Source organism: Papio anubis, chromosome 9 (assembly GCF_008728515.1).
Source record: "Papio anubis isolate 15944 chromosome 9, Panubis1.0, whole genome shotgun sequence".
NCBI classification, from domain to species: Eukaryota; Metazoa; Chordata; class Mammalia; order Primates; family Cercopithecidae; genus Papio; species Papio anubis.
In genome coordinates, this window is record NC_044984.1 from 89,534,160 (window position 1) to 89,558,288 (window position 24,129).

At 42.5% G+C, this 24,129-nt stretch overlaps 1 protein-coding gene and 1 pseudogene across 5 annotated transcripts in view; one reads left to right on the plus strand and one right to left on the minus strand.

The window, feature by feature from the left end:
• FGD6 (FYVE, RhoGEF and PH domain containing 6) overlaps nt 1-24,129 on the minus strand; it is a 132,288-nt gene that overhangs the window by 7,456 nt on the left and 100,703 nt on the right. For 2 of the 5 annotated variants that reach the window (XM_021922790.2, XM_003906969.5), the window contains exons 10-18: nt 21,124-21,182; nt 20,969-21,040; nt 20,187-20,255; nt 19,555-19,638; nt 17,625-17,704; nt 6,505-6,607; nt 4,681-4,827; nt 3,688-3,790; nt 1,217-1,344 (exon numbers count right to left, since the gene is read on the minus strand). In XM_021922790.2, coding sequence (XP_021778482.1) covers nt 1,217-1,344; nt 3,688-3,790; nt 4,681-4,827; nt 6,505-6,607; nt 17,625-17,704; nt 19,555-19,638; nt 20,187-20,255; nt 20,969-21,040; nt 21,124-21,182 — 845 coding nt within the window. Of the gene's footprint in view, nt 1-1,216; nt 1,345-3,687; nt 3,791-4,622; nt 4,828-6,503; nt 6,608-16,716; nt 16,818-17,624; nt 17,705-19,554; nt 19,639-20,186; nt 20,256-20,968; nt 21,041-21,123; nt 21,183-24,129 lie in introns of those variants that run through there. The other 3 variants (XR_001892892.3, XM_021922791.2, XR_002515789.2) reach the window with 3 other exon arrangements.
• LOC103875982 lies at nt 8,840-13,467 on the plus strand (annotated as a pseudogene).

Consider the following 24,129-nt stretch of genomic DNA (forward strand, 5'->3'; position numbering starts at 1 on the left):
AACCAAAACCCATAGGTACCCCAAAAGCAACTGAAATTAAGAAAAAAAAAAATCCAACTCAAAAGATGTAGTCTGCCATTACTGAGAGTACTGAGGCTCTAAATGTAATTCTAAAAAGAGGAGTTTCTAAAAATATTTTAAACATTACTAGAATAAGAACACAACTTCCCTGTTCCTCAAAAAGTTAAACATAGAATAACCATATGAGCAAGCAATTCTACTTCTGGGTATATACCCAAGATAAATGAAAACATATGTCCACACAGAAATTTGCACATGAACATTTCTATCAGCATAATTCATAATAGCCAAAGGGTGGAAACAACCCAATATTCCACAAGAGCTGGATGGATAAACTGTAGTATACACAAACAATGAAATAGTATTCAGACATAACAAGAAACAGAGTATGGATACGTGCTATAATTTCCATGAACCTCTAAAACATTGTGTTTCAACTGGGAATATACTCGTAACTTTACATAAGAAACATGATCTTGATCAAATTTTTAGAGTTCTTTCCTGCCACTACGTATGCTAGAACACCTCCTCAGTAAAAAAGCAAGAGAACCAAATTAAAAACTACTCTGCTGGCCACAAAACCAGTCAGGTGGACCTCCTTAATAAACTGATCATAATGGAGTAGCCAAAATGGCAATGCTCTTTGTTCTTTGACACTTAAATTTGAGGAACCGGGATAGGGTATCAACGATGTCTGTGGATTACACCATTAGCAGGTCTAAGCATACAGGCTATTATCACTATTTAAAATTTTCTTTTAAAGGAAGTTTAAAGGAAAGACAACCTACTATCAGTGATATCAGCTGTGCATAACCAACCAACGCCTACAAATAAACCGTGCAGATCAGTAAAGGCTAACAAAATGCCCAAAATATTCTGTTGGATTTCTTCCCTCTGGCAAGGGTCCTGCTCAAAGTCATTTTTAAAAATTCATGTGTGTCCAACTTATCTTTACCTTCTATCACTGCTATTAAATGTTCTCTAAACCTTTCAACAGCCATTTTCTAAATGACTTAGGTCAGACGGGAGACCAAGCAAGACTGTGAGGCATCCGCCACATCCATCATCAGTATTAAAATTCATGACTTAATAGTTGTGGGAAATGACATCTTCCTTTATGAAAGAAAAACAGTGTATTATATGCATATGAATAATTCAGCCTCTATCACATTGCAAGTTTAATGGAAACACTTACTTCTTTGAGAGCAGCTGGGATTTTTTTCTGTTTCCTCCCTGATGGAATGCTATGTAAGACTGATGATAAGGCACTTGAAGGAGATTTGTGATTTCCAGGAGATCCAATCCTAGGGGAGTGCTGGTGATCTAGAACAAACCAGGCACACTTTATAGGCAATGCTCAGCATTTTGCAATTCAATTTCATTCAAATCCATAATACTGTTGCATAAAATATCCATGGAAGGACACTAAGAAACAACATTGATAGCTCCTGGAAAAGGACAATGGATGGCTGGGAGCTGAGTGGAAGGCAGACTTTCTACTCTCTATGGTTTTATACTTTTTGAACTTTAAACCATGTGAAAGGATTACTCTTGCGTGCCTTTAGAATTATGAAACGTGACTATACTACCAACTTAAAAAAAAAAATCCAAAAAACCTTCCCTACTGACATAAACCCCAAAGAACCCTGGTATTGTTAAGTGTTTAGATACTAGACCAACTCCAATGAACAAAGTAGTAAAAAGGGGCTATTGGATATGGATGAAGAAGTAATGAATTCTGATTGTAGAGGTTCAGGGAAACCTGAGAAGATAATAAGATAAAAGTTGGCTGGCCGGGCATGGTGGCTCACGCCTGTAATCCCAGCACTTTGGGAGGCCAAGGTGGGCGGATCAAGAGGTCAGGAGATCGAGACCATCTGGCTAACACGGTGAAACCCCGTCTCTACTAAAAATACAAAAAATTTAGCTGGGCGTGGTGGTGAGCACCTGTAGTCCCAGCTACTCAGGAGGCTGAGGTAGGAGAATGGAGGGAACCCAGGAGGCGGAGCTTGCAGTGAGCCGAGATCGCGCCACTGCACTCCAGCCTGGGCGACAGAGCGAGACTCCATCTCAAAACAAACAAACAAACAAACAAATAAAATAAAATAAAAGTTGGCCATGAAGGAATAAGTAGGAATTTGCCAGGTTAAAATAAACAGGAGGAACACTGCACACCAAGAGGTCAGTGTGAGCAAAGGCAGAGAGGTATGAAATTAAATCATCTATTTGGAGAATAATGAGACCAGATTAAAAAAGGGGGCTGGTTTGAAGGAAACTGGACTGTTGTTTATATGTTTTAGACTGGGGAGTGACATGAGCAGATTAAATTTGGAAAAACTGATTATATCTGGCAGTACTAAGGAGAAAGGACTAACAGCAGGGAAACTTGTTAGGAAATTGTTATAGTTGTCTAGATGAGAGATAACAAAGGCCTTATTAGGGCTGGGATGGAGAAATCAAGACAAAGATTTTTGACGATAAAATTGACAAGAGTTACTAACCAAATGTGTATAGGTGATGAGGAAGGAGAATTCAAAGATGAATTTTGAATGTCTGCAGTTTATACCATATACCCAGACTAACGGGAGGAACATAAAGGAAGAGATGGATGGGTCTTCTTGGAAAATGTATACAGACAATAAATTATTAATCTAGAAATATGTGCACTCTGAAATATCATGTCATCCACTTAGAAATTCCTCCTTGCTAATAAAAAGCTATCCTTCAGGGAAATGAAGAACAGACTTTTAAAAATTTAGATCCTGGCCAGGCGTGGTGGCTTATGCCTGTAATCCCAGCACTTGGGGAGGCTGAGGCAGGTGGATCATTTGATGTCACAAGTTCGAGACCAGCTTGGTCAACATGGTAAGACCCCCATCTCTACTAAAATACAAAAAGTAGCCAGGCATGGTCACGTGTGCCTGTAATCCCAGCTACTCAGGAGGCTGAGGTAGGAGAATCGCTTGAACCTGAGAGGTGGAGGTTGCAGATTGCGTCACTATACTCCAGCCTGGGCAACAGTGGAAGACCCCATCTCAAAATAAATAAGTAAATAAATAAATAAAATTTAGATCCTACAGGTTTCAGGAATTTAACTAAAAATCTTTTCCCAAAACATAGACCTGAGCAGTCCTGCTAAGCTGCATTCATTTTACTGGAGGACACCTACAAATAAGGAGCAGGGAAATAGGAAGTATCATTTCGTGTTTGGTCAAAAAGCTGCACATTCAGATGTACATTAAAATCTCACTGAATCAGTTCAACTGACTAGAATTAAGCTAACGAAGTGCCACCTAATATGCTTCCACAGAGAATTACTTTACATATAGGTAAAATGATTTGTAATGAGCATGCTATCATGTGAAACTATAGAGACTTCAAAATTACTTGAAAGTTAAAGTTCCCTTTTACTGTTTCAAGTGTTTTACCCTGTAATTACATTTCTACAGTTTTCTTAGCAAAACTTTTTATACAGACTAAAACCAAATTTCAGCCCAACCTCTCCCAGAATTACAACAAAATATGATTAAGAAAGCTTACTATAAATTTGGAGATAAATATCAACAATCATATTGCTAATGTACTGAAGGTGTTTCTGTCAGAAGGTTGTTTGAAAACATCTGAGGAATAAAGGACTTTTCGGTTAAATCTTTACTTATATATTACCTAATTTCTGCAGTTCTTGGAAACAATGTTCACATACTCTTGCTGGTTGATTTTTCAGGTAATCTAAGCCATACTTATTGGATGAACAAGCTTGGCATACAATCTGAAAACACATTGGAATTACTCCATTAATTTCATTAGAATAACTTGTGTTTCCAAACCATAAAGTATGTTACAATTTACAGTGCCATCCACTTTTCAAAACAGTTTCAGAGTCACTGAGTCTCACTTTGTCTCAATAACAACTCTAAGGAGTTCAAGCATATAGTGAACTAATGCATGGTACCACCCTTGAAAGATGAAGGGGCAACAGATGATTACTTACAGAGAGCTGACTACATAAAATAATAAAGTCAAGGAATTAATACATGCAAAATGCTTAGAACAGTACCTGGCATGCAAAAAAGCCTGTGAGGTATACTAATCACCATCATTGTCACCATCATAATCATCACTGCTGCAGCAACGACCACGTCTCTGCTCCTCTACCAAGTTTTTGGGCTCCGTACTAAATGCTCTTTAAATAGAACCTCATTTAATCTTTAGAGTAACTCTCTGATGTCACTGTTTCTACACCCATTTTACTAATGAGATCATGAAGGCTTAGAAACATCACTAGGGATAACTTCAACGCTGAACATTCCCCCTACTGAATACTATAGATACTTAGTACGAGAGAGATGCAGTTTAAATAATAGCTGTAAATGTGAGGGCTGATTTAATTGTGGATTTGTTAGATTTTGTTTTTGAATCAAAGTTATTTATTACTGATGTTCTAATGTAACTCTGAAGTAGGAGGGTGGAAGTTCACTAAGAAGATTCCCCCTGCCCCTAAATATTTAGAGAAAACACCATTCATGTTTTCTACCATTAACATAATTGTTATTGTTATTCTTGAACTATAATGGTTTACGAGGGGAAATATGCTTCCTCACTATGTACAGCCTGGAGACAGTGAAGACCACAATGGAGATGGGTGTTATCCTCGCCAACCTTTCCACAGGCCCGGCAGTGGTGTCGTCTCCAGGTGAGAGTAAATTCACTTGTGCAGATCATACACATTGTGGCTCTGGTATCTGGAATCCAGATGGGAGCCTTCGACCCAAGAGGACTAACTTCCTCTTTATTTTCTGAGTCTGCCTGCGGAAGAAGAACAGCTTCTGATCATCTACATGCACACTGCCTGCCTTTTTATTCGGCAGTGTCATCTCACACTACCACTAAGATGGGGATGAGGGCCAGGTGCGGTGGCTCACACCTGTAATCCCAGCATTTTGGGAGGCCGAGTCCGGCGCATCACATGAGGTACGGAGTTCCTGACCAGCCTGGCCAACATGGTGAAACCCTGTCTCTACTAAAAATACAAAAATTAGCTGGGTATGGGGGCCAGTGCCTGTGATCCCAGCTACTCAGGAGGCTGAGGCAGGAGAATTACTTGAACCTGGGAGGCGGAGGTTGCAATGAGCCGAGATTGTGCCACTGCACTCCAGCCTGGGCGACAGAGTGGGACTCTGTCTCAAGAAAAAAAAGATGGGGATAAAATATGGGCTATTGGCTGAGAGAGGTGGCTCACGCCTGTAATCCCAGCACTTTGAGAGGCCAAGGCGGTCAGATCACAAGGTCAAGAGATCAAGACCATCCTGGCCAACATGGTGAAACCCCGTCTCTACTAAAAATACAAAAGTTAGCTGGGCGTGGTGGCACGTGCCTGTAGTCCCAGCTACTCGGGAGGCTGAGGCAGGAAAATCGCTTGAATCCGGAAGGCAGAGGTTACAGTAAGCCGAGATTGTGCCACTGTACTCCAGCCTGGCGACAGCAAGAGTCCGAAGAAAGAAAGAGAAAGAAAAGAAAGAGAGAGAGAGAGAGAAAGAGAGAGAGAGAAAGAAAGAAAGAGAGAGAGAGAGAGAAAGAAAGAGAGAGAAAGAGTAAGAGAGAGAGTAAGAGAGAGGAAGGAGGGAGGGAAGGAAGGAGGGAGGGAGGGAGGGAAGGAGGGAGGGAGGGAGGGAAGGAAGGAAGGAAGGAAGGGAGGGAGGGAGGGAGGAAGGAAAGAAGGAAGGAAGGAAGGAAGGAAGGAAGGAAGGAAGGAAGGAAGGAAGGAAGGAAATAAATATGGGCTATTGGCCAGGCACAGTGGCTCACGCCTGTAATCTCAGTACTTTGGGAGGCTGAGGCAAGTGGAAAACCTGAGGTCAGGAGTTTGAGACCAGCCTGGCCAACATGGTGAAACCCCATCTCTACTAAAAATATAAAATTAGCCTGGCGTGGTGGCGCATGCCTGTAATCCCAGCTGCTTGGGAGACAGAGGCAGGAGAACACTTGAACCCAGGAGGCAGAGGCTGCAGTGAGCTATCGCACCATTGCACTCCAGCCTGGGCAACAAGAGCGAAATTCCGTCTCAAAAAAAAAAAAAAGAAAAGAAATACGGGTTATTATATTTTTCACGTGCTCAGAATACTAAGTTTAGCTACAATCTAAAAATCTTCTAATACAAAATTAACTTAAAAAGATGCTTGTGGTAATGGGATGGCAGCTGATTAGCTGAACCTTAAACTATTTCGTATTTTCTAAATTTCCTACAATGAAGTTTTATAGCTGAGAAAATACATGAATATGCTAGATGCTATCACAGACTTGCAGTGAGACATTAATAGGAGGATAAACTTTCAGTGCTGAAATTAGACATTAATCTGTAGAGTAACTCTCTGATGTCCAGTCCAATCGTTCTCTGAAACACATGTTGCTTTCCTAAACCCCTGTGAAATGTTTAAGGTAAAAACTTTGAAATGCACTGGGAAAAAAAAAAAAAGAAGACAATACCTCATCAAGACTCCTACTAGGACAGAAGGTGATCCTTTTCTTGGCATACTCTTCTATTGCCCTGGAAATCGCTTCTAGCCATTCATCCCTTTCTGTGGCAGAACTGTTGGGGGCAAAAGGTTTCATCAACCAGATGTCAGCTTTTGTTCTTTTCCTTTTTCTTCTTTTCTTTCTCCCATGGCAACAGATCCCACCACCCTCCAACAATACTAGTCAAAAAAGCAGCAACTCTGAGGTTTAGTGAACAGATCATCAGAACAGACAACAAAGAACCCATGATGCATTTTAGCAAATACGATGCTTATTTTTTCTTTCCAAAAGTTCTGCTTTATATTAAATAGCTTTTGAACTCTCCTCAATTTGGAAATACTTTTGGTTTGGTTTAAAGGATAACTGTACAATTAATAATGATGATTATTTATACAGCCAGGGAGTTTCTTAAGACATCATACTAGAATTTTAAAAGATTCTAATAGGTCAAGTTTCAAATTCCAATTTATAGCATAGAATACTAAATATCTTTAGATTGCTAATTACTAAAACTTTCTAGAAAGGGCACTGGGGTGAAGGGAACATATTTTTTTGTATTAGAAAGCAGATGTTGACAAAGCCGTTCACATGGGAAAGGCGGCAGTTGTTGTTAGGGCTTCTCTACCTATTTCACCCACCAAGTTCTCTGTCCCTATCCAGCTCATCAGGAAATATCTTTTCATTCAGCGCCAGATGGCAGTGGGCTAAACAGGGGCAAGCTTGGTCAGACAAGGGTATTTTTTTTTCTGTTTTTCCAGCCATGCCTCTTTCCCAAAACCATGCTAACTCCAAATTATTACTGGTATCAGCATACTTATGAAACCACTGTTTACATTTTTTTGTGTGTATTTAAAACTGAGAGGCACATGTTAGGTATTATAAATAAAAATAAATATATAAATCTATACATACACAGTAGAGAAAGAGCAGAAAAGAGGAAGGGAGAGGGAACGAGAGAAAGAAAGACTTTAATAAATAATTAAAACTCCATCATAATAAAACAAAATTGATCAGAATGGGATTGTGACTGTGTTTAAAAAAAAAAAAAAAAAAAGGTCTGTAGTTTAATTTAGAGAGGCATTTTGAGGTATACAAAAGTAAAATCGGCCAGGCACGGTGGCTCACGCCTGTAATCCCAACACTTTGGGAGGCTAAGGTGGGTGGATCATTTGAGCTCAGGAGTTCGAGACCAGCCTGGCCAACATGGTGAAACCCTGTCTCTACTAAAAATACAAAAATTAGCCGGGTATGGTGGTGCATGCCTGTAATCCCAGCTACTCGGGGGGCTGAGGCAGGAGAATTGCTTGAACCAAGGAGGTGGAGGTTGTAGTGAGCTGAGATAGTGCCACTGCACTCTAGCCTGGGTGACAGAGCAAGACACTGTCTCAAAAAAAAAAAAAAAAAAAAAAAAAGGCAGAAGTAAAATGATCTGATATCTGCAATTTGTTTTAAAATAGAAAATTATGAAACAGGAAAATCAGTGGCAAAATCGTGATCATTATTTTTAGTTTGGGTGACTGAATATGCAGTTTTTGGTATTATTTGCCCTAATTTTAAGTATATTTGAACTCTTTGTTTTTGTTTTGTTTTTTTTTTTTTTGAGACGGAGTCTCGCTCTATCACCCAGGCTGGAGTGCAGTGGCGCGATCTCGGCTCACTGCAAACTCCGCCTCCTGGATTCACACCATTCTCCTGTCTCAGCCTCCTGAGTAGCTGGGACTACAGGCGCCGGCCACTACGCCAGGCTAATTTTTTGTATTTTTAGTAGAGACGGGGTTTCATCGTGTTACCCAGGATGGTTTTGATCTCCTGACCTTGTGATCCGCCCGCCTCGGCCTCCCAAAGTGCTGGGATTACAGGCATGAGCCACCGCGCCCGGCCTATTTGAACTCTTAAACAGTGTTTCTAAAATAAAAAATTCCACCATTAATAATGGTACATATAGACATATGTTGCTGTATTTCAGAGAACCCAGGGCAGGTCAAGAATAGAAACCACTCACCTTGCCTACAATCATCATTCTCAGAAAGCATCTCCCTAATCCATGGCTTGAGTGCCATTTAGAATGTTCATTCACATGGATTAAAAAAGGTAGAAATCCAGTTTACAAATAAAATTTTAAAACACATTTCTCAAATTTTCGTTATATACAAAGAACAACAAAAAAGAAATAACCCCTTTCTCTCTAAACCAAACAAAACCACACCTTATTTACCGCTACTATTCTAGCATTACTGCCAAAACTGGATGCCATTTAACAGTTACTACGTCAGCCAGCTCTGCTAAATGCTTAGCAAATGTCACCATGTCTCACCCTCAGAGCTTCCGCATGGAATACACATTGGATCTTACACCCCCTGCCCCCAACTACAACATCATCACCCACCTTCACCATTTACAGGTTAGGAAACTGAGAATTAGTAATGTTTCATAATTTGCTTTATAGACAACAGACTACTAAGTGATGAGCTGATATTAAACCCAAGTGTAGTTAAGGACTGAACCTCTCACCACCAGGTCATTGCTAGCCTCTGCTCATGTTCTCTGCAGAACTACATGATGAGAACACACGCTCAGGGTTCCAAGCAAACATTCATAAAAATTACCATCTCTCCCTCCCTCCCCGACTCCTCACCAGAAGAGTAACAGAAAGCAGAGAGGCAGATGGTAAATTTGAGAATTGCTGTTGGATTCTTCTGGAACCCGGGGAGCATGTGGAATGTGATTCAACTGTGCAAATCATGTCACATATGCTGTTCTCTCATTTAATCATTCCTGGCTCTCTCCTGTGTGGGGTTCTGCCAAGACAATGTTTACCAGCTCTTGATAACACATTTCTCACAGACCACACACATTTGCCCGCAGCATCCAGTGGAGATATTCTAGTCTCCTTTTGTAACATGATTAGCAGAAGAATCAGCATCTTCCTCAAACTGAAAAACTGTTAAGTCAAGTATTATTTTCTTTATAGAATGTGTATAGTACAAGAAAGCAAATTTGTGTCAAGTACCACTTTCCCAATGACTGGGATGAACTGCCAAGGGTTAAAAACCTGGCCAGGCATGGTGGCTCATGCCTGTAATCCCAGCACTTTGGGAGGCTGAGGAGGGCAGATCACCTGAGGTCAGGAGTTTGAGACCAGCGTGGCCAACATGGCAAAACCCCGTCTCTACTAAGAATACAAAAATTAGCCAGGCATGGTGGTGTGCACCTGTAGTCACAGCTACTCAGGAGGCTGAGGCAGGAGAATCACCTGAATCTGGGAGGTGGTGGTTGCAGTGAGCTGAGATCGTGCCACTGCACTCCAGCCTGGGCAACAAAGTGAGACTGTGTCTCCAAAAAAAAAAAAAAAGGGTTAGAAACTCTTCAATAGAAAGGATTTGGGGTTGTTCGTCCATGCCATACCATTTACTACTTGGACTAACTGCAGGATGCCTCTGAGGTTCAAAGGCCACACCACTTTGATTTGTGAGTAACATTGTGAGTAATGTTCACTAGGAGCCTACTAAGTCAGGACCTAAGCCAAGAACTGGGCACACAAAATATACCTCACTTGTAAGGATGCACACTGAATTGAGGTGAAACATGTAATTAACATATGATGTAACAAATGTAGATAAATAACACAGAAGTAGTAAATTACCCTATGTAAGTAGCAGGGATGGCTTTGCAAAGGTGATGACAAAGTTAGGGCTTGAAGAGTTACAGGAGTTTGGCAGGGCACTCTGTCTCTCTGTGTACCCTCATTCAGTCTGCCAGGTGTGGTCATCTCTAAGCTGATGGTGCCCAAATACATGCCTCTGGCCCCAACTTCCCTCTGAAATCCAGATCCTTACAGAAACTGCCCTTTGATGGCTGCATTTGGATGTTGCATAGGCACCTTACATTCCACATGCACACCTGAAACTCAACTCCCAATTTCTCCCTTAAAGCTGCTCCTTTCCCAGTGCTCCCTGTCACAGTGCATGGCACCACCTCCCAATTCATAGTATATGCTGGAGTCTCCTCTGAAGAACTCCTCTTATACCCTGTGTCCAATCAGTCCCCTCCTTTAGGCCACCTCCCAAACCATATTCCATGCAGCAGCCGTAAACTCTTTAAAAAATGCCAATCTGATCATATCATTCCCTTGTATAAGCCTTTCAGTGGCTTCCTGTGGCTCTTAGGCTAAAGAGCAAATCCCACAAGATGGTTCTGCAGCATCTAAGTCACCTGTCCCTCCAGGCTTGTCCTGGGTCATTCTCCTCATTCTTGAGCTCATGCCACACTGGCCTTCCAATTCTCTGAATATGTCATGCCCCTTCTCACCTAAGGACCTTTGTACACAGTGCTCCTAATGACCAGGAGGCTCTTCCTTTTTCCTCTTTGCCCCTCTGACTCCTACTTATCTTTCCTAAGTCAATATAAACAGCAAGGGTTGTAGGGAAGAGGCTGCCCTCTCTCCCCCATTGTAGTTTAAGGTCCTTTGCTTTACAGCCTCCTAGCCTCTGGTACTTTTTCTGTGCATCATTTAATCACCCAATACTTAATTGTGTTAATATTTGCTAAGTGCATGTCCTCCTCCAGGGAATGTCAGCTCAGTGAAGGAAGGGCCCTTTTAATTTTTTTTTTTTTTTTTTTTTTTGAGACGGAGTCTCGCTCTGTTGCCCAGACTGGAGTACAGTAGTGCGATCTTGGCTCACTGTAACTTCTGCCTCCCAAGTTCAAGCAATTCTCCTGCCTCAGCCTCCTGAGTAGCTGGGATTACAGGCGTGTACCACTATGCCTAGCTAATTTTTGTATTTTTAGTATAAAATATTAAACGGGGTTTCACCATGTTGGCCAGGCTGGTCTTGAACTCCTGACCTCAAGTGGTCCGCCTGCCTTGGCCTCTCAAAGTGTTGGGATTACAGGTGTGAGCCACTGCACCCAACTTGACCCTTTTAATTTTTAATCTACTATGTCCTGATGCCCAGCACAATGCCTGGCCCAAGGTAGAGGCGCCATACTCCTTACTGAACAAAGGGATGAACTGCAGGTGGAAGTGACACCTGTGGAAGGCAGACAGCGGTGGAGTTGGCTGGCATGCATGGAGTCACACGCAGATCTGTGCTGATAGAGTATGCAGTGTGTTGGTGGGAGGGGATGGAGAGACTTAATAGGGATGAGGCCTCCTTACCCCCTTTAATATGGGATGCAGTACCAGACTAACTGGTTGGAGGAATTTGAAAGGAGAGCATGGTATACCAATGACATTCAATATGCCTTAGCTGTCTTTCCCTCCTGCCAGCTTGATCCTCCCTTGGAAATTTATTTTTCCTTTATCGAGAACTTTCCAGTTCAATTATTTCTCCTGCAGAGCCCACATTCAGCCCATTGTTGGGCTTTTTCTGATTCATACCATTGTTCATCACTTTAACCCAAGACACACCATCATCTACTGCCCACTCACTACCTGGTTGCCCAACTTCTACTCTAGTCTCCTGATGGTCTGTCTTCTACAAAGAAGCCGGTGTGATCTTTTACAAATATAAAGTCGATATTATCACTTAGCTAAAAACTCTTAAAAATGCAATGACCTTACTATGGGTGGCCCCCAGCTCTTGCCCCCAAACTGTAACTCACATTTAATCTCCCCTGGTACTAGGGGAGTACTAGGCTCTCCCCGGAGTACTAGGCTCTACCTATACTGGACTTCTTGCTGTTTAACAGACTACACCCTTACATACCTCCCCGGTATGTCTTTTGTTCTTGCTGTTCCTTCCATCTAGGATTTGCTTCTGGTCTCTGATGCTCCTCAGAGATAACTTTTCTGATCCCCCCTCACCCCATAAAAGTTCTTGACCTCATCACTTTCTATCTGCACAGCCTACTTAATTCTTCTTTATAACACTGAACACTCCAAATTATTTATATGTGCATATATATAAATAAACCTGATTATTGTGTATCTCCCACTTTAGAATAAAGGCTTAGCCTTAAAGGCAGGGATTGCACATCCCCAGCTCCTGAACAGGGTAGGTGATGCCCAGTAAACATTTGTCGAATGGTCGATAGTGGACAGTCTCCTTCCCTAATGGCTCTCCATCTGCCAGTCTCCAAACAATGACTTCCTCTCATCACTAAAGTTAGACTCAGCAATGATTGCTCTCAGTTATCACTGCTTATCACTGAGCCCCAGACTACTAACAAAAAGACAAACAGGATTGCCCGGACCAGCTGGCCGCTTGCTGCCGTGGCTACACCATCTCGCCCACTCATGTTACTACTGCTGCCATCCACAGAGGGCTGCTTCTTGGGGACAAGACTCCCAACTTTGAGGCACTGTTGGCTGATACAGCACTGTTGGCTGTATCTGTTCCCACGACCTTCTAGGAGACTCCTGTGGCATTCTTTTTTCCCACCCTCAGGACTCTACACCAGTTTACACCATGGAGCTTGGCAGAGCTGCAAAGCTGGCACCAGAATTCACCAAGAGTAATGTCAAGTTGATTGCCCTTGTAACAGACAGTACTGAGGAACATCTTGCCTGGAGCAAGGATATCAATGCTTACAACAGTGATGAGCCAACAGAAAAATGCCCTTTTCCCATCATTGATGGTAAGGATCAGGAAGGACCTTGACATCTTGTTGGGCATGCTGGATCCTTCCGAGATGGAAGAAAAGGAATGGGTGTGAAAGCCTGTGGTGTTTATTTTTGCTTCTGATAAGAAACTGAAGCTGTCTACCCAGCTACCACTAGCAGCAACCTGGATGAGATTCGCGGGGTAGTTCTCTCTCTCCAGCTGACAGCAGAAGAGAGAAGAGTTCTCTCTCTCCAGCTTACCCTGATGGATAAGAAGAATGGAAATAGTTATGTTGCTGGGCATGGTGGCTCATGGCTGTAATTCCAGCACTTTGGGAGGCCAAGGCGAGCGGATCACTTGAGGTCAGGAGTTCCGAGACCAGCCTGGCCAACATGGTGAAACTCCGTCTCTACTAAAAATCCAAAAAATATTTAGCCAGGTGTGGTGGCGCAAACCTGTGGTCCCAGTGACTCAGAACACTAGGGCAGGAGAATTGCTCGAACCCAGGAGGTGGAGGTTGCAGTGAGTCGAGATTGCGTCAGTGCACCTCTGGGCAACAGAGTGAGACTCTGTCACAAAAAGGAAAAAAAAAAAAGTTACAGAAATATAAACCTTGATCAGAGCCATTACACCTGTCTGGTACTGATCTGGAAATCATGAACATCCAGGTATTTACCTGACAACCAAAGAAAAACATTTACTATAATTTCCTGAATTATTTAATCTTAATAAAATAGATTACTGTTTTTCACCAAGGCTCATTTTTACTTGGGAAATAGAAGTGCAATTAAAACTTGACTTTTCTATAGGCATTTCCTCCTTGGAATTTTGAAAATAACTTTCTTGATTTTAAGAACCAAGCTCAAGCACTCACTGGGAACATGATACACAGGGGGTCTTAATGTTCTTTGAACTTTCTTTCTTTCCTTTTCTCTCTCTCTCTCTCTCTCTCTCTTTCTCTTTCTTTCTAGATGGAGCCTCACTCTGTTGCCAGGCTGGAGTGCAGTGGTGTGATCTTGGTTCACTGCAACCTCCGCTTCCCAGGTTCAAGCAATTCTCCTGCCTCAGCCTCCTGACTAGCTGGGACTACAGGTACGTGCCACCATACCCGGCTAATTTTTATATTTTTAGTAGAGATGGGGTTTCACCATGTTAGCCAGGATGGTCTCGATCTCCTGATTTCGTGATCCACCCACCTCGGCATCCCAAAGTGCTGGGATTACAGGCGTGAGCCACTTCGCCCGGCCTTGTTCTTTGAACTTTTGTTCAAACTCCTCTATCCCTCAAAAATGAAAAAAGGGCTGAACGCAATCCTGCCTGTAGCACTTTGGGAGGCTGAGGCAGGCGGATCACCTGAGGTCAGGAGTTCAAGACCAGCCTGGCCAACACGGTGAAACCTCATCTCTATTTTAAAATTTAAAAAGATGGCCAGACATGGTGACTCACACCTGTAATCCCAGCACTTTGAGAGGCTGAGGCAGGTGGATCACTTGAGGTTAGGAGTTCAAGACCAGCCTGGGCAACATGGTGAAACCATGTCTCTACTAAAAATACAAAACTTAGCTGGGTGTGGTGGCACATGCCTGTAATCCCAGCTACTTGGGAGGCTGAGGCACAAGAATCACTTGAAGCTGGGAGGCAGAGGCTGCAGTCAGCCGAGATCGTGCCACTGTACTCCAGTTTGGGTAACAGAGCGAGACCCTGTCTCAAAAAAAAGGAAAACAAAAGAAAGAAAAAAGTCACAATGCCAAGTGATCAAGAGTTTACCTGCACTCTCTAAATATTGGTATCTGGTGGATGCTTCAGGTACCCCCAAAAGCTTTGCTTGTTCTGACTGGTAGCCACACAGCATTTGACAAACCCTGGACACAGGTGTTTGTCTTCTCCTGTCATCATGTATGTCAGGCAGCAGTGGTTATTGCATTTCAGAGGAGTAGCACACCCCAGGATGACTTGTCGTCCTCTGATTTTGGGAAATCAGACATTTGGTTTGAGTCCTTGACATTCATGGACATAAGCAAAATTATAAAGGTTGTCAGAAACACCTAGGTTCAAATCACAGCTCCATTGCTTACTACTCATGTAACCTTAGATGTGTTATTGAACCTCTCTGAGCCTCCATTTTTCTAATCTAGAAGATCAAGATAATACTCACCCCACAAAGTTATCATGGAACTTAGAAAATAAATAGAAAACAGAACATGGGCACTGTGACTGATGCAGAGTAATACATGATTCTGGCCACTACTCCATCTGCTCCTAAGATCCTAGCTGATTTTAGTGGTATGGACAATTGGAAACAGACTGCCTGGGTTCAAATCCTGGCTCTGCTAGTATAGATGAGTGGCTTTTCTCAGCATAGAATGGGTATAATAACAGCAACTTGCCTCAACAGGTTGCTGTGAAGATGAAATGAAGTACTACACATAAAGTCTTTATGACAGTGCCTGGCATACAGTAAGTGTTACAAAAGCATTTGCTTCTATTTTTATTAGATCAAAGGTTAAGTCTGAGAAGAGCGTGTCTCATTATTTAGATTGTGCAGTGGAGCATGCTATGACTATTGGCATCTCTCCCTTCACTAGTCAAACCTTCCCAAATACCCACTTCCGCCACTCAGTCAGTAACTCAATAATGCATTTTTATGAGTCATAGAGTTTCAGGTTTCCTTAGCACTTGAATTACATTATGGTAAGATATTAAGTCACTGCAGGTTCCGGTATGGGGCAAGGTGGTATCATAAACAACAATGGATTTCTTTTCCCTCCCTCCCTCCCTTCTTTCGGAGATGGAGTCTCACTCAGTCACCCAGGCTGGAGTGCAGTGGAGTGATCTCAGTTCACTGCAACCTCCACCACCTGGGTTCAAGTGATTCTCCTGCCTCAGCCTCCCAAGTAGCTGGGATTACAGGCACATGCCACCATGTCCAGCTAATTTTTTTGTATTTTTAGTAGAGATGGGTTTCACCATGTTGGCCAGGCTGGTCTCAAACTCCTGACTTCAGGTAATCCACCTGCCTTGGTCTCCCAAAGTGCTTGACTACAGGTGTGAGCTACTGCACCCAGCTCATAACAACGGATTTAAAGCAAAAGACTTCAATTTGCATCCTGGCTGTGTCAACTATGTATCTGTAAGACAGCAACTCCATTTATCTGTAATTTAGTTTCCTAACTTTTAATAGGAGATTACACCTACCTCATAGATTTGTTAGAAACTTTAAGTGACACATACAAATTTCCTAATAACCTATAAAGCACTAGTTGTTCTTAAAAACAATCTGAGGCCGGGCGCGGTGGCTCAGGCCTGTAATCCCAGCACTTTGGGAGGCCGAGATGGGCGGATCACAAGGTCAGGAGATCGAGACCATCCTGGCTAACATGATGAAACCCCGTCTCTACCAAAAAAATACAAAAAACTAGCCAGGCGAGGTGGCGGACGCCTGTAGTCCCAGCCACTCGGGAGGCTGAGGCAGGAGAATGGCGTGAACCCGGGAGGCAGAGCTTGCAGTGAGCTGAGATCCGGCCACTGCACTCCAGCCTGGGCGACAGAGCGAGACTCTGTCTCAAAAAAAACAACAACAACAACAACAACAATCTGAAATAGTCACTTAAAAAAATGATCAGCAAAGCACTTTCACCATTATTATTCTCTTCAGAAGAACATTTTAATCTCTGTGCTTCTAGCATACTATTGCCTCAGCTCTCAGCCACTTCCTTGCATGGTAAATCAAGAGTAAAACTGCACGGTATTGGGAAAGAAGAAAAAGAAGAAACAAAAAGTTAGTAGTTAGCCTAAATGCAAAAAGTGCTGGCAATATCTGACCCTGTTATACTGACAAATATCTATTTTTATATATTCTTAAAATAGGCCAGGCACAGTGACTCACACCTGTAATCTCAGCACTTTGGGAGGCCAAGGCGGGAAGACTGCATGAGCTCAGGAGTTCAAGATCAACCTGGGGAACATACGGAGACCCCATCTCTACAAAAAAAAATTTTTTTTTTTTTGAGACAGAATCTCTCTCTGTCACGTAGGCTGGAGTGCAGTGGTGGGATCTTGGCTCACTGCAACCTCTGCCTCCTGGGTTCAAGCAATTCTCCTGCCTCAGCCTCCTGAGTAGCTGGGACTACAGGTGCCTGTCACCGTACCTGGCTAATTTTTGTATTTTTAGTAGAGATGGGGTTAAATCATGTTGGATAGGCTGGTCTCAAACTCCTGACCTCAAGTGATCCACCCAGCTCGGCATCCCAAAGTGCTGGTACTACAGGCGTGAGTCACCGCACCAGGCACACAAAAAAATGTTTTTTAAGTTAGCTGGGTATGGTAGTGCATGCCTGTGGTCCCAGCTATTCAAGAGGCTGAGGTGGGAGAACTGCTTGGGCCATGGAGGTAGAGGCTGCAGTGAGCCGTGATTGTGCCACTGCACTCCAGCCTGGGTGACAGAGTGAGATGTTGTATCAAAAAAAAACCAAAAACCAAAATTTTCCTGACATTGCCTAGCAAGCAGACTCAGAATGAGGAAAAAAAAGAGAAGAAAAAACTTACCTGGCTGAGAGAATGAAGGAACGTTCTACACTTTCAATCTTTAATTCATTCTGATAGGCTTCTTGGGTAGGTTTTCTGACCTGGAAGAAAGCACAACAATTTGAGCTGACTCATCCTACTGAAAACCGTATTAATGAGCTGAAGTCCAATGGCCCTGGCTCTGACATCCACGACAAACCTTCCTATCCAGCTTTCTCTACTGCTATTCTCCTTCATCTACTCTATGCTCCAGACGAATTGAAAAGACCACACGCTGGCCCACCTTTCCCACCTCCAGGACTTTGCTCACAATATGCCCTCCACCTGGAATGCCTTTCCCCTACATCTCAGCATGGCCAAATGTGACCTATACTTTAAGGTCCACTGGCTCTTTCTCTTTTCTCCTTCTTTCCTAGCTGCTCTCAAAAGCTGCAGGCCAGTCCCCACCATGATCATCAAACACTGCAAGTTCTTTATTTTCTGAACTCCCAAAACTGTAATTGTGCCTTTATAGTGATACTCATTACTGTCTACTTTATAGGTATTTATGTGTAGTGTACTGTCTTCCCAACTAGTTGCTAAGTCCCTGGGGAGGAAAGACAATAAGAATCATGCTTCAACTTATCTTCGTATTTTCCACCAAACCTATTAATGTTTTGTTTATAGTAGTTCTCAAAAAATATCTTATGAATAAATTAACGCATGAATGAACAAATGACTACATGAATGAATAATCAAAAGCATAAACAGGCAGGGTGCACTGGCTCACGCCTGTAATCTCAGCACTTTGGGAGGCGAAGGTGGGTGGATCACTTGAGGTCACGAGTTTGAGACTAGCCTGGCCGACATAGTGAAACCCCATCTCTATGAAAAATACAAAAATTAGCTGAGCCTGTAGTCCCAGCTACTCAAGAGGCTGAGTCAGGAGAATCTCTCAAACCCAGGAGGCAGAGGTTGCAGTGAGCTGAGATCGTACCACTGCACTCTAGCCTGGGCAACAGAGTGAGACTCTGTTACAAAACAAAACAAAACAAAAAAAACAAATGCATAAACAGTAACATATATAGAGAGAAAAGTAAAGGATGTAAGAAAGATATTTATCTTAGGGAATTTTCTCTAAGTATATCACATATTTGTTGTTATTATTTTTAATAGAGATGGGGGTTTCACTACGTTGCCTAGGCTGGTCTCTTAACTCTTGAGCTCAAGCTATCATCCTCTCTTGGCCTCCCAAAGTGCTGGGACTACAGGTGTGAGCCACTGTGCCCAGCCTTTATTTGGGTTTATTTATTTATTTATTTATTTATTTTGAGATAGAGTCTCACACTGTTGCTCTGGCTAGAGTGCAGTTGCACGACCTCAGCTCACTGAAACCTCTGTCTCCCAGGTTCAAGCAATTCTCCTGCCTCAGCCTCCTGAGTAGCTGGGATTATAGGCATGCGCCACCACGCCTGGCTAATTTTTTTTTTCTTCTGTATTTTTAGTACAGATGGAGTTTCACCACGTTGGTCAGGCTGATCTCGAACTCCTGACCTTGTAATCCACCGGCCTCAGCCTTCCAAAGTGCTAGGATTACAGGCATGAGCCACCACACCCAACTTTATTTGGGTTTAAAAACAAATCACCTGGGTGGGCATGGTGGCTCACGTCTATGTAATCCCAGCACTTTGGGAGGCCAAGGCGGGCTGATCACTTGAGGTCAGGAGTTCAAGACCAGCCTGGCCAACATGGTGAAACCCGTCTCTACTGAAAATACAAAAATTAGCCAGGTGTGGTGGTGGGCACCTGTAGTCCCAGTTAGTTAGGAGACTGAGGCAGAAGAATCACTTGAACCCAAGAGGTGGAGGTTGCAGTGAGCCAAGATTGCACCACTGCACTCCAGCATGGGTGACAGAATGAGACCCCGTCTCAGACAAAACAACAAAACAAATCATCTAACAGATGCACAGACCTTCATTCCAGCCAATGAGAGCATGTTGTTCAGTTTATACATCCCAGACTGCACTGGTGTTGTATACAGCAGGGCATCATTAAACTGAAAAGTAGAAACATTTCACAGGACAAAGTAAAGAAACACATTTCCACTGCAAAGATTTTGACAAGATACAAGATTAAAGGATAAATAATACCTTAAAGGATAAATAATACCTCTTTGCTAATAGCTTTCTGAATAAAATACTTATATTCTGCTATATACACTAGAACTACCTAGAATGTTTTATTAGAATATAATTTAAAAGGCAATTTCTGGAAAACATGCTTTATTTCCAAATTCTGTAACAGATTTAATGTTTTTTGAATTCTAAATCCCACGAAGGTATTACAGTCTGCCTAAAAAAATGATTAGAACAATTTTCCAAGTTAGAAATGGAATAAATTCCAAAAGGAAATAATCTTCTGGTTATGCATCATAGCAGACTTTATTTCCCATACTTGAAATTCAATTAAGCAGTACGGCCAGTTAAAGAAGCCACCAAGGCTGATATGTGAAGGTGCTAAGCTTATCTAACATGTATAAACGTCTCCTTTCCTTAAGCAACTATCCCTACCTCGGCCAAATCAGAGCTACACAAGTCCTCTTACCAGGAAAAACATTCGAGGTTGCATCACTTTCCGAGACAGCTTCATCAGAATTCCTTCTTTGAGAAAAACCTGATTCATACAAACAAACACCCATTTAGTCCTACCATCACAACACAACGACAATATAATCTCCTTTTCAACTTTCTTTCCCGAGAATATTTTTCATGACAGACTGGGGAGCCACAGTTCCCTTGAGATTTTTTACAGTCATAGTTAATTTTAAACCCTTAAATCATTTAGGAATCGGACAAGCAGCAGGGTTGGATAAATCCAATATTGGCCCCAGGGATACTGCATGGAGGGACACGTAATTGACTGAGCGTGTACTTGATCCTGAAGCATATCCAACATCCTGACAACTGCATTTTGTAACTTTCCTGAATTCATTCCCTAGGCCACTTTTGTGCTATCCGAGGAGGATCAAAATACCAATTTCCTCCCTCCCTTCATCATCATCTCTTACATTAAAGATTTTAAATGAAATTGTCTTCAAAACTGTGTGAGGTTGCTGGCATTACACAACAAAACGATCCCATTAAATCAGATACTCTGTGGGGTCCCTTGCCGCTCCCCTAATTGAATTGGACTTACTTCATGAATGGGCTTATTCCTAATTCAATTGTCACAGTGACTTACATCATGAATGTTTTGAACGGATAAAGTGATCAAGACTGAGAAGAGTAACAAAAACAACCTATTTTTATAACAGAAATGATAAACAGATACAGATGGTACCTAAATGCATCATATTAAGTTTGCAAAAAGCAATCTAAAATGCTTACCCGACCAGGCTGCACAATTTCATGGTGTCCATTTAAGCTGTACTGAATTTGCATAAGTTTCTGAAAGTTGTCCTACAGAAAAACAATGGAAAGCATATGAAGGCCTGGACTTTCAGGTTCAAGACCACACCAGCCACTGATAACAAGACACTTACTCCTTGCTTCATGGTGTCATTGGCGTGGTTGGCTACCTCTATAACAACAGCAAGGGCATCTGAAAGAGGCAGGAACAAAAGGTGCATTTAGTAATTACAATGGAAACAAACAGTTTGCAACATTAAGCAATTCCTGGGGACAAGATAGCTAGTTTATAGCAACCAACCTCTGGAAGAGCTTAGTTGACTGTGAGTAGGCAGTCAACTAAGGTTCAATGAAGGCAAAACCAAACCAAACCAAACAGCACCACCACCACCAAAAACCTGGTCAAAACAATATATGGAGAGATAATGAGCTAAAAGAAGACTCTAAAGAGACGCTGTAGACCATGTTTATTAACAGTATGAATGTCAGGGTTGTTTTATGCTGTGATTTGATTATCCTATTCAAGTTTACAAGGTTAAGGATGGGATTTCACCTGGAAGATAAGGACCATCCAAGTATAAACTATCTGGGAGAAAAGGATGGTGAGGGAAAAGGATCTTGATATAGGAAATGAAAATTATGAGAAATGACTAAGATCAGATCCCAGTCTCTTAATCTGATTCCAAGAGGCCACATGGAAGCATCCTAGATCTTAGGAATTTGCAAGTGTCATTTTGTGAGCTGGGTTATTAGCTTCATGGGCCGATCTGTGTTTTATTCTTTTTATTAACCCTTTGCCTTTAGCAAAGTGTTTTTCCATACTCCAGCCTTGTTATCTTTGTAACTAGGTCTAAAGGAAAAAGTTTGCATTTTGTCAGGTTTGGGGCTGCAGTTATTCTCAACTCAAGGCCATAGTGCTCCCTTAGGGACACATAAACATGTGTAAAGACAATTTTTGGTTCTCACAATGACCAGGAAGATCCACTGGTCTTCAGTGGGTAGGAGGCAGGGATGCCAAATTCCACACACTACTCATTAGAAACCCACACAAAGATTACTCAGTACAATACGACAGTAGCATTCCCACTGAGGAAAACTGGTAGAGTGTTAGAAAGGGAAGCATCTCCTCCCGAGGCTGCTGTGGCAGTGACAGTGGTCATCAACAAAAGGACTATTAAATAAAAGACTGGCTGGGTGTGGTGGCTCATGCCTGTAATCCTAACACGTTGGAAGGCTGAGGTGGGTGGATCATTTGAGCTCAGGAGTTTGAGACCAGCCTCAGCAATAAGGTAAAACCTTGTTTCCACAAAAAATCCAAAAATTAGCCAGGCGTCGTGGCTCATGTCTGCAGTCTCAGCAATTTGGGGCGCTGAGATGGGAGACTCATTTGAGCCCAGGAGGTCAAGGTTGCAGTGAGCCCAGATCACACCACGGCACCCCAGCCTAGGTGACAAAATGAGGCCCTTTCTCAAAAAAAAAAAAATTAAAAACAACAACAACAAATCAATTTCTGAAAAGGGGTTGAGGTGTTTTGGTCTAATTATTGTAATCTACCAAAGGACAGTCTTCCTGGAGGTTTCTGTATTCTTTCAACATGTATTATCATCGCTATTATTAAAAGAAAGCAGGTTTTCCTTACAGAGAGACCCCGACTATATATCAGAATTTTTTTTTTGAGACAGAGTCTTGCTCTGTCTCCCAGGCTGAAGTGCAGTGGCATGATCTCGGCTCACTGCAACCTCCACCTCTCAGATTCAAGCAATTCTCCTGCCTCAGTCTCCTGGGTAGCTGGGATGACAGGCGCACACCAGTATGCTCAGCTAATTTTTGTATTTTTAGTAGAGACGGAGTTTTGCCACGTTGGCAGGGCTGGTCTCAAACTCCTGACCTCAGTGATCCACCCGCCTCAGCCTCCCAAAGTGCTAGGATTACAGGTGTGAGCCACGGTGCTCCGCCATGTATCAGAATTTACGGCGCCTGGTACCCTCTTCACAGCAGGTATTCAAGAGGTTACCTTAGACACATTTCCTGCTTTCTGGCCTGCTGGAATTCCCAGTGGACAAGGGAGAGATGCCTTAAGATTTAATGGATGACAAGGCTGCTGCTGCTACTCGGTTACCTGGTCTCCCAAGCTCTACCTTCCCCAGTCCATTCTGTGATTCTACTTTCCCCATGTCAGCCCTGATGCCTCTATTCCTTTAACTCTTCTCCCTACCTTTCAAAGTTATACTTGCCTCACCTTCCTTCACCCTTGGAGTCTCATCCACACTGCTCACCACTCTTTTTTTCTTGAGACAGTTTTGCTCTGTCGCCCAGGCTAGAGTGCAGTTGTGGGATCTTGGCTCACTGCAACCTCCATCTCCCAGGTTCAAGCGATTCTCATGCCTCAGCTACTGAGTAGCTGGGATTACAGGCATGCACCACCACACCCCACAATTTTTGTATTTTTAGTAGCAAAGGGTTTCGCCATGTTGCCGAGGCTGGTCTTGAACTCCTGACCTCAAATGATCCACCTGCTTCAGCCTCCCAAAATGCTGGGATTACAGGCATGAGCCACCACGCCCAGCCACTGCTCACCATATGATTGCTGTGCCTCTGGCCATACAGTGGGCCTCACTGTTCACTGGTTTGTCATCTGTCTTTGCTGTAGCATGTAATTTCCTTTAAATAAACTCCTAATCTCTGACCCTGAATTTGTTTTATGTGTGAAATTGACCTAATAATTTACTTTCATTGAAGGCAGAAGTCCAGGACCCAGGACAGATGTTTTCTTTCTATTCTATAAGTTCCATATACAATTTGTATCCTCACGAGAGGGGCTGCCATCAGGAATGCTCATTTTTCCTATCCCCCATTCTCCCACTCATCTCCAGTCCTACTTTTTCCTGCAAAGCTTCCCTGCCTCTTCAATCTTCATACTTTTCTCTGTCATCCAAATAATTCTGTCCTGCTTGGTGCACCCTTACTTTGAAGTCATTTGCTTTGTTCTTTATTTGATGGGTATTATAAACTTTTTCATCAAATAGATATGATCACTGAAGACAGGAAACTTGTCAGATCCCCAACCACAAACTTTTCCTTTAAAAAAATCCACCTTTAAAAGCATAATGTATACAAACAGAAGATGTTAGAGAAGTGAA